At 48.0% G+C, this 10,154-nt stretch overlaps 1 protein-coding gene across 1 annotated transcript; it reads left to right on the forward strand.

Annotated features, from left to right (window-relative positions):
- The first annotated feature begins 301 nt into the window (after nucleotides 1-301).
- On the forward strand, nucleotides 302-3,012 carry LOC119430959 (uncharacterized). Its single transcript, XM_037698425.2, has 2 exons — nucleotides 302-804; nucleotides 2,491-3,012. Exons 1-2 carry the CDS (start codon nucleotides 361-363, stop codon nucleotides 2,752-2,754), a joined length of 708 nt encoding a protein of 235 aa, XP_037554353.2. The 5' UTR covers nucleotides 302-360; the 3' UTR covers nucleotides 2,755-3,012.
- The last annotated feature ends 7,142 nt before the right edge of the window (nucleotides 3,013-10,154 follow it).

Below are 10,154 nucleotides of genomic sequence, written 5' to 3' on the forward strand. Positions count from 1 at the left end.
TGTTACTTAACCGACTCTAGCCGACTATTTCGAGCTGATTTTTAAACATTTATCCCATCAATTACTTTAGAATAATAACTGAACTTCCGTGCCTCTTTAAAAAGATAGAAAATAAAGCATCACATTTTACATATGCGGAAGTAACTCGGCAATTACCTGTATTTAGAATATTTTGATTCGTTACAGCTCTTTCAAGAATTGCTACGGAGCTAAGAATAAATAGATAAGAACGCTCGCTGATTGCGAAACTCTTAGTTGTAGCTATGGCCTCGTTCATCCGCTAGACTAGTGACCTTTGGCGCGCCTTCGAAGAAATCCGTCTCCTCGTGCCTGGCAACGTCGACGCCTTCGGAACGCCGGATGACCGCTTCGTTATCGTCTCGGCGACTCCCCGTGCACCTTCCTGTCACAGTGGCTCTCTCTTTCGATCGAGCACCCGTTTGGAGAAGACGCGCGTTCATTACAGCGGGACAATCTCGATTCAAGCGTCGGCACTCTTCAGCGCGAAGGCACCAGTGGACCATGGTGATGTCCGCGACCGTGGCTTCGGCTGCGTCTGTGACTGTCTTTCTTCTGGCTTTGTGCGGCACGGACGCAAGGTTTGACGTGTTGCTGTTCCCCAGGCGGAGGCCGCAAATGTGCTTTGCCGATCCACTGTCGCCCCGGCTCGGAGACAGGGCGTCCTGCCCTTTCAGGCGGAGTGTCAACGTGCAGGCCGGTCGGATTCCGGCCGACGTGCCGACAGTGAGGTGCAAGTGTCCCGGCAGTCGATGCAGTCAGCTCGGCGATTTTCGTTGCCAAGAGGTATGTAGGAGTCTTAACGTACGGTAGAGTTTTGTGTGAGACATTTATACACTGTTTCAGGGTTAGATTGCTTGTGCATATATGCGTCAAACTATCCTCATCGTCATAAACAGTGTTGGATACTTCCTCACACACGAACTAATTGTGAAACGCAAGGAATCTCATCAATTACCGTCACAACGGAATGAACTTATCCTTGCAGGTGCTGACTTGGCAGGACTTACGCTTTCGCACTCCATTTTAATGCTCCTGATAATCTTCGCTTCAACTCAGATCTATCAATATATACCCGCTAATGTATGTTTGTGCTTTTAAATTGTCGCTATTTAACAAGTAATAATGTTGAATGATATTTCACTTGTATTTTACATTTTCTCCATCGTTCTTGGATGTCTTGTATGTATGTTAATTTCCGTCATGCGTATATTACTGCGCTCCATCATGTTAGTCCTGTTGTCCGTCGCCTTCCGCTAGTCGTACAGAGAGTGGCAACCTGGTCACCCGGGTGGTCGCTTTTATTATCTCTGCCTATCATCGGTATATTGATAGAAATAAATAATTATTATATTACATTATTATATCAGGCTTAAAATTAAAGGGAAGTTCTTGCTTAGGTGATCGGTGGGTAGGCATATCTGTCGAGCATCTGTGCTGCAAGCTGCCGGGTTTCGAAAAAAACACAAAACGCCTTTTTAGCAATACACCTGATGTACCTTCCTCGCTACTTCTAAGGTTGAAGAAAAGGTGAAAGACGTGGAGCCTACTGAACTATTTATCGCCTATATTTTTGTGAAATATTAGTACACAAGCATCCATGCCAAGTTTCAGCTGTTATGAGTACTTCAGTATACTGCCAGGTTGCTTTCCTATGAGAGGATGACTCGGCAAATGTGCTTTGTGATCGCTGATCGATGACGAAAGAAGTTAGGTGTGCTTGTTCCGCAAATGTATTGATTGATTGGTTCACATGGTTCGTTGGATGAGTGATTACCTGCTTGGGTGATTGATTTCAAACTTCCGATTAACACCTGGGACGGTGTTAATGGATAGACTGCGCATCGTGGTGCTGGTGGCTCTAAGGTCAAATGTTGCCCTCACGCCAATAAACAACCTCTAGCAACGTCGGAGAGCTCCGCCTTAATTTCAACCGCCTGAGTGTCTCCAACGTTCGCGTAAATCTAAGCACACGAGTGCTTCTCTATTCTCCTCATTGCGATGTGGCCGCCGGAGCAGAAAACAGAACAAAAGATAAAATGCCCGACACGTGAATGCAAAGGACAGTATACTACTGCAGCGTGTAATTTCTGCTTGCTATTTTCACCATTACCATTTGTGCGAGCGAGCTGTCATGCAAGTGTGAATTATCATGGCGTCAGTGTTTCTATGGGACAGCAGAGGCGAGCTGCTGCAGAGGAAGCCATTTGAACGCACTTAAGTACTGTCGTGCTAAACGCGAACAGCGTGCCACAGGGTGCTGTTGGTCGAGTCTGTAGACACTGCTTTACCTATAAATAAACAATGCTTATAAGTTAAGCAAATATCGAACTAATCGCGGATATTGGTGTTGATGAAATCGCGCTCGTGTCACTCAAGTTGTTTCAATTTAAGAATTCAAAACGAAAAATATGTCGGATTTGCTTCCATCGTCATTGCTATGACGCGCTTCCTGTCTGCACGTGTTTTCAGATACGAGAGATTCTCCAGGTGGCTTACGTTGAGGGCGACGGACCAGCGGTGTTCAGGAACGAGACGTTCACGGTGGCCTGCGCATGCGTCACCAGTAGGACGGGTCAAGGAGCGTCAGACCGCCTTACACGAGTCGCCGACCAGACCAGCTACGGCAAGGTTCGGGGCCTGTGGAAAAAGTACGCTGGGAGACCGTACAGCAGGCTACGAGGTCTCCTGGACGCCCAGACTGCGGTTACGAACGCGGGTGCTGCTCCGAAGTAAAAATAACGACGTTCATTCGCACCTTGGACGGGATTGTACCCCTCTAATGTATATGTCTTTGGTGCCTCCGTGCCGTGCAGTGGTTAGACGGGTGAATATTTATTAAACTTATCGTGTTTCAGCCTACAACTTGTTCAGTTTGTGACCCGCCTCACAGTGTGCTTCAGTGACTATGACGTGCTCCAGCTGAGCTCAATGCCGCGGGTTCGATTCCCTTCTGCATGTAGATGGGGGCGAAGTGAGAAATAAAAAGAAAAAAAGAACTTTGGTGTGCCGTGCTTTGCGTGCACTTTAGGCATTCGAAATAATCCGCATTCCTTCACTACGACATCTCCTAGGGGCGTTAAACCACACACAATGTTTTAGCAATGAGTTCAAGTACTTCTTAAAAACGGTGCTTAGTGGTAAAAGAATCTTTCTGTTTCCTTCTTTTTATTTCAGCGACAGATCATCGATGCCGCCAGACGTCGGAAGGTTATGCACTAACCAGTGATTACCTGATTGTGGATACAGAAATCGGTGACTAACGTTCTAGTTATTGCGTTCAGAGAACATATTCCAATTGCGAAATTGAAACCAGTCAGGTGCTGAAGGCAATATGTATACAGGAGGTTTCAGCGAACACTTTCAAAAATTCCTAAAGGTTGCCTGTGGCAGATAGCACAATTCTAGTTCGTGAGCTGGTCTACTCGAAGAGGCGGACATTACTTGCACAAGAAATTGAAATGCATAATCGAATAATCAACAGAAATTCACTAATTAGGTTTTTAACTAATTATCTGATGGCCCATATTGCAATTTACAAATTGTAGCCGTGGAGTTCGCAAGGCGGATCCACTTGGAACGAATTCTCGCGATGGCACCAGTTTCGAGATATTAATTCCCGAACTTTGCGGAGAAATGCATTGGCGTTCCAGCTAAGTTCTTAAGAAAACGTCGCTTTTATTGCGATACCAATTATATGGACACTCAAAAGCAGATTTCTGCCGTCGGCGTCGCGTCGCCGTCGCCGTCGCCGTGAGGTTCCGTATGACGTCAATGGAGATGAAATCGTCGCCGCGCGCCGCCGAACGCTGTATGTGCGAGTGAAAGAGCGCTAGGGACGCGCGCTTTCACGGGGAGTGAACGCACGGCGGAGAAGAAACGCGCGTTCTGCGCTGTGCTCCCTTAAGGGCTGCAGAAGTAGGCGTCTCTTTCCTCCTCTACAATCACCATATATGTAGAGTAAACGTACCTTCTTCCGACGCGCGAAAGGATGTGGGGGAGGGGGGGGAGGGGCAGGGAAGGGAGGCGACGTTTAGCTGCGGCACCAAGTGCCTATTTATATCAGAGGCTCCGGCAACAGTCACCAACGCCGCACGCATTTTGAGCGAACGCGGGCAAAACGCCGGCGGCGTCGACAACAGTTCTGCGTGTTGCCGGTGCTGCTGCATGTCCAAGTTTATACAGCTGATAAAGCTGCTATCATTACTCCGTATAGCTCTCTTCAAATTTGCTATCGCAATTGATGCTTCGCCTTTCAGGTGAAACTGCGACAACTTTTTGCATTGAAGCGCAAAATTAACTGGAACGCCAATGCTTTTCTCCGCAAACTTCGGGAATTAATATCTCGAAACTGGTGTCATCCTGCGAATTAATTCTTAGTGGATCCGCCTTGCCAACTCCACGGCTACAATTCGTAAATTGCAATCATCGGGTAATTAATTAAAAACTTAATTAGCGATTTTTTGATAATTAGTCAATTATGCATTTAAATTTTTTGTGCAAGTAATGTCCGCCTCTTCGAGTAGACCAGCTCATTAACTAGAATTGGGCTATCTGCCACAGGCAACCTTAAATAAATTTTGAAAGTGTTCGCTGAAACACCCTGTATATAGAAACTTTATTTGGCTGGTAAATATTTTAAGGAGCGGTGGTAGGAACCCCTCAGTCCAGGGCCCCACTGGCCTCTGCCACCTGCCTGATCTAGTTAATTAAGGAATTTTTGTCCTGCCAAGTCGGAACGGGCGAGCTGTGCCTCCCACTGCTCCATTGTGATGTTATTAGATGGCCTATGAGGGTGCTTAGTACACTCCCAGGTTACATGTATTAATGTAGGTATGCCACCGCACCAAGGGCATGTGGCCCTATAGCGGGTGAGATACATGGCTTTAGTTTTAGATGGGGGAATACCCCGGTCTGTATTTTGCGCCAATCGGCGGCCTCTTCCCCGCTAAGTTGTGGGTGAGGCGGAGGATATTTTCTGCGGACTCCGCGCTGATGAGCAAGGATGTCTTTGACATTTAAATTGATGGAATTTTGTGAGGGATAGTGTGAGGGGTTGGGGTTCGAAGAGGACGCCATCGCTCGGTTAGTAGACGCTCGAGCTAACGCGTTAGCCTGTTCGTTCCCCTGTACCCCCGCATGTCCCGGGCACCAGAGTAGGCGATGGCGGTGGTTGAACGATTTGGGGATTATCGCGAGGCTAGCCGCAGTCACGTGCCCCTTAAGAAACATGTAACATGTCTCCCTGGAGTCAGTGACCACAACCAAGTCCCTTTCCGAACGCTCCGCGTGAGCGAGCGCGATCGCCACTGCTAACATTTCGGCCGAGGTGGGGGAGCCCGCCGTGGTCGACGCGGTAATTTGCTGCTGGCTGATCGTGTTCACGACTGCCAGGGCGTACCTCCTTTGGTAGCGCTGCCCGGTAGACTCTGCATACGCAGCTGCGTCCGTGTAGTACGTATTGTACCTAGCGTTATTAGAGTACATCGATTGAATATGTTGTGCGCGGGCTTTGCGCCTCTCCTTGTTGTACTCGGGATGCATATTCTTGGGAATTGGAGCTACTGTAATTTTGGATCTTCTTTTGCTTCCTTCAGTGAAGGCAATAAGTATCCAGGTACTAGAACCAATTTCGATGAGTTCGTCCTCAAACTTGTCGCTATAAATGCATACGTGTTCCTCTTATTTTCTCAGAAAGCCTACTTTCTTACACGCTGCGAGACAAATCTAAGTGGAAAACTGGCGAATTGGGTAACAGAATTTAGAGTGGAACATCTTGCAAAGTAATGTCTTATTATAATAAGGTGCCTTGAAAACGAACCGGCTTCAATTTCGCAATCATACCATCTTCTCTGATTCAATGAATAAAGTTCAATTGAATTTTTGATAATAGTAGAATTAATAATTTTTTATAAAGTTCTTATGCCCACCGCCGCAAACAACGTGCAGCCCGAAAAATTAACGTATGTATATCGGCTGCGTTGTTTTTAAGGTTTGGAGGTATACTTTGCAAGTGTACGCAAGTGTACACAAGTGTACGTAATATTATAATAATGTAGGCGGAAATTTACCTTCAACCAGGCGAACGTTAGGACACGTCCTCTTTCCACCTTCAAAAGCGTTCGTAATGTCTGAGTGGTTCCGTCTTCGAAAAGCAGCAGTTCTCGTATTCAGCGTGTTTAAATATTTATTGCGCAAAAAAAAATTGAGGGCAGCTTCACAGTAGTGGTGCGAAGACTGGGCAAAGAGCGAAGCTGGCGACCCCACCTAGCTTTAGCTCGGTTCGGCCAAGTTTTTGCGAGGTTATGCTTCGATACTCGGTCACGTTTTGCGCAAGATCACCCCGGGAATCATCGACAGCCCAAGGAGCAACGAACATTCCGTCAATAAAGCATCTAGGCGTTTCTGGACGCTCAAACGCTTTCGCTCGGTTTCGCGGGATCGTAACTCCGGATCTTGTGCGAATCGCCGACGTTTCGCCGCCGCTTTGGCGGCGCGATACTCGGGATCGGACCGAAGTCGTCTCACTCACTCTCCAGGAGCGGCGCGGCGACATTCGCGCCGCGCGTCCTCTTCTTCGGGAGTGACGCCCTTCTTAGCCCCTCCCCCCATCTTCGCGGCGAATTGCTCGGCGCAGAGACCATGGAGATTTTGTGTCGCCGGGGTGGCGATGCGGAGCTATATATCCCGTGGGTCAGCGCAATGACGTCACGGCTTAGATCCACCTCTGCGCAGCCGCGGAAACTACTCCGCACAGCGCGGTGACGTCATGGCTTGGCAAAGCTACGAAGAAGCGATGCGGCGCGCGCCGTGACGTCACGGCTCACGCAGCTATGGCGAGCTCGGCGCGGTCGGCGCACCTGGGGCGAAGCGTTGCTAGGCAACGCATGGTGACGTCATCGCCAGGCGAATGTTTTGCGGCGTACACTCGACTACAGTGTACTAGAAGAGTTGTAGTGCGCTCACAACGCGGCAGAGCTTGACGCACTTCGTGTCGCCGCCGACAGGTGGCGCGGTTCGCAGCGTCACCTGAAACTTTCCTACGCGTCGCGGTAAAGCGGCTATCCATCGCGCGTTGATGTTTTCACCATAATAAAAGTGAAATGCACGAATTGCAGCGCACGAAACTTCTTTTCGTGCACCTTCGCAGTGTGTAGTTAAATAAATTACTATTGTTGCGGCTGATCTACACATGTTTGGCGATGTTTTGTGCCAGAGGTGCGGTACCAGAGGCACGGATTAACTAGCCTTGCTATAACACTATTCTGTTAAAGGCTTGATACGGCCGCTGCAGTTACCGTAACAAGGGACATTCGAGTGTTTTCTCCAGCTGATTCATAAAATGGTCAGTGTGGTTTCGCCACAACGACCACGCGTCCGCGTTTCCAGCACCACTGTGCCGAATTTAACCACCGCTTCGTTTTTTTTTCTATATTTTTCGCAGGTAAGGCGTGCAGCGCGAAATTGTGTTTTACTAAAGCAAACATTTTCACGATGCTTGCCCCGTCTATTCACGAAATTTAGTATTTAGGTATCACTGCTGCACAAGTTAAGCTGGTTAGCAGCTGGTTATTTATGTATTACATCGTTCGTAACGTTAACGCGACATGAAATCGAAAGGATGAAAATACCACGTACATTTATGCAATAATAATGTTTATTTACAACGACAGCCGTCCCCTTCCAAAAATAAAGGCTTTATTCATTCATTTACAACGAAATAAAGAATGATCCCGGAAGCGCCGGGAGCAGTCGGTGAAAACTCCGAATAGTTACTGTCTAGTGCTTTTCGGCTTGTTTTAGGTGCGAAGCACCTTATGCGCCCGGGCTGTCGGCGTTTCCTGTCGTAATCGTCGTCGTCGTAGTCACGGTAAGAAAGCGGCTCGCGCTCGTGCCGAGCGCGTGCCGAGCGCTCGCGCGTTCGTCGTCTTCCACAGCTGTCTGCGTTGCCGCTCATATCATTCCAGCGTTTCTCTTCTGTCGTCGTAATGGGGAGGCCGCGTTTACGGTGTTATGAGCCATTGCTTAAGGCAGTATGAGCCCATCAGCGGTGCATCACTGCATGCTTCGCATCTCCGCAGGTTTCACGTTAGCGGAGCTGCACTTTTCTCAATGGGTCATTTGACACTTACGCATAAAATGTAATTCACCGCTCAAACCGAGCCTACGACTTAACTCGTGCTCACTGTAACAACTAATAAAAATTGCGATAGCAAATTAGTAGAGAGCTAAAACAATAACAAAGGCGTCCATAATGTGTTTATGGTATTGTTCGCAGTTGTATCTCTAGAATGTATAAAGTACAATCTTTCTTCGCGGGTGCTTTGTCACTTTCACACCTATTCTTTATGTTCCTGGGTTCGATGTCATCTTCGTCAGCTACTGTAGTAAATTCGGAAGAATCGTGAGAACAACGTTTTGATAGCAGTGGCTTGTCATGAGGAATGCGCACCCCTTTGCATTCTATAAGGTGCACGAAGTCCCTAGTTATGAATCGTGCTTCGAACTGCAACTCGCAGACCGCGAAACATTCACCCAGTGTCTTATCTGCATGGTTGAGGTTCCTCTCCCATTCCTTTCGCCGTTCTTCATCACGTGGAACGCTGAACAAAGACGCCTTTGGTGCATCTTTCATGTGACTTTAGCCAGTTCCGCACCCGGGTGCAAAGCAGTAATTTCGACGGCGGTTAGCCATTCTCACTCACAGTGCACATTGATTAATCTGTGCTTGCCGCTGGATATTGCTGAAAACGCCGGCGAGACTTGCAGTCGAGAGCCGACAACGTCGATCCAACAGGACGCACTCCACACCAAGCGAGGGAAGTTTTCAGGAGAAACAGGCGGCAGCGCCTCTGGCGGGCGTCGGAGCAGTCGACGCTGAGTGCGCCGCGGCGACACGGCGCAGGGATACGGCAGTGAGCGCACTGCCCCTATTCTAGTATACTGAAACTCGACGGACCATCCTCGAGTTTAAACAGCTTCGCTAGTTCACAGAGGTATGTGCCATTGCGCTTGGACCTTTTCTGCACTACCTCCAGGATCAGCCCACATTTCAGGCGTACACCATCAGACTACCTCCAGCTTAAACAGGTTCGCTGTTTAATAAAAAATTAAAAAATGCGGCCGAGATTAGCATCCGCAATCACTGCAAATACAAGCGAATAACCGAACGCTACTAGAAAGCTGTTTGTTTTGTTAAAAGAACGATGCTCTTCAAAGCGTATATTTGTTGCAGCGAGCATATTTAGGCAATATTTAGGCATATATTGTTGTTCCGTTGCGTGATTCCGTAGGTAACGGAGCCATGAACGAGAGCATATGTATGTATGCGGAGTATAGGAGCACGCATACTTATCGGTCAGCGCGAATACAACTGAAGACACAGAGGTAGAAGGACATAGGACGACCTCTGTGTCTTTAGTTGTTTTCGCGCTGATCAATAAGTATGCATCTTTACAACTAGCCCATATTTCTACCTTACTATAGGAGCACGTGTGTCTCAAAGAGCTGTAATAGTTGGCGTTCGCCAACTTATAACGCGTCGCTGAACTCGGCTGCGTGAGGGCACGCGCCCTTTGTATCGGCGGTGAAAGTCCAGGCACCACTGACCACGCTCCGCGGTAGTCCAGTGGTTATGACGTTGCCTTACTGAGGCCATGTGTACGATCCCGGTAAGCGGTGGCTGCATTTCGATGGGGTCAAATTGCAAGAAAAAGAAAAGAAAAACGCTCCTGCGCTTAGGTTTAGGTGGTATACGTTAAAGCATAGAGTTTCTCACTATAACACCTAGAGGGTAATCAGGCGCCACCGTCTATGCGAGTTTCCTAAAGGGCGCAGTGCCCTCATGGGAATGACGGGATATGTGTCTGCGAGGCTTGCTTTGGCTGGTGTTGAAAGAGGCTTCGTCTAGAATGTGGATATGGCTACACTAATAATGCGTTCATAAAATAATATCTGCATAAAAGGCTTTCATTCACCCATATTACATCTCTCAATAAAGTTTGCTCACCTACAATGCAGGATCAAGCGAAGAAAAGCAAGAACAGATGACAAGTTGTTTCAAAGCGCGCGAGCATCATGTCGTCTGTCCTCCAACTTTAGCGGCCAGCTCATACTTTTTACGCTTCATATAATTG

Source organism: Dermacentor silvarum, chromosome 10, assembly GCF_013339745.2.
Source record: "Dermacentor silvarum isolate Dsil-2018 chromosome 10, BIME_Dsil_1.4, whole genome shotgun sequence".
Taxonomy (NCBI): domain Eukaryota; kingdom Metazoa; phylum Arthropoda; class Arachnida; order Ixodida; family Ixodidae; genus Dermacentor; species Dermacentor silvarum.

Bases quoted from the DNA above. Each gene is read 5' to 3' on its own strand.
- LOC119430959 (XM_037698425.2), top strand. From the start codon at position 361: ATGACCGCTTCGTTATCGTCTCGGCGACTCCCCGTGCACCTTCCTGTC. The intron at 805-2,490 runs GTATGTAGGAGT...ACGTGTTTTCAG, and splicing joins GCGATTTTCGTTGCCAAGAG to ATACGAGAGATTCTCCAGGT.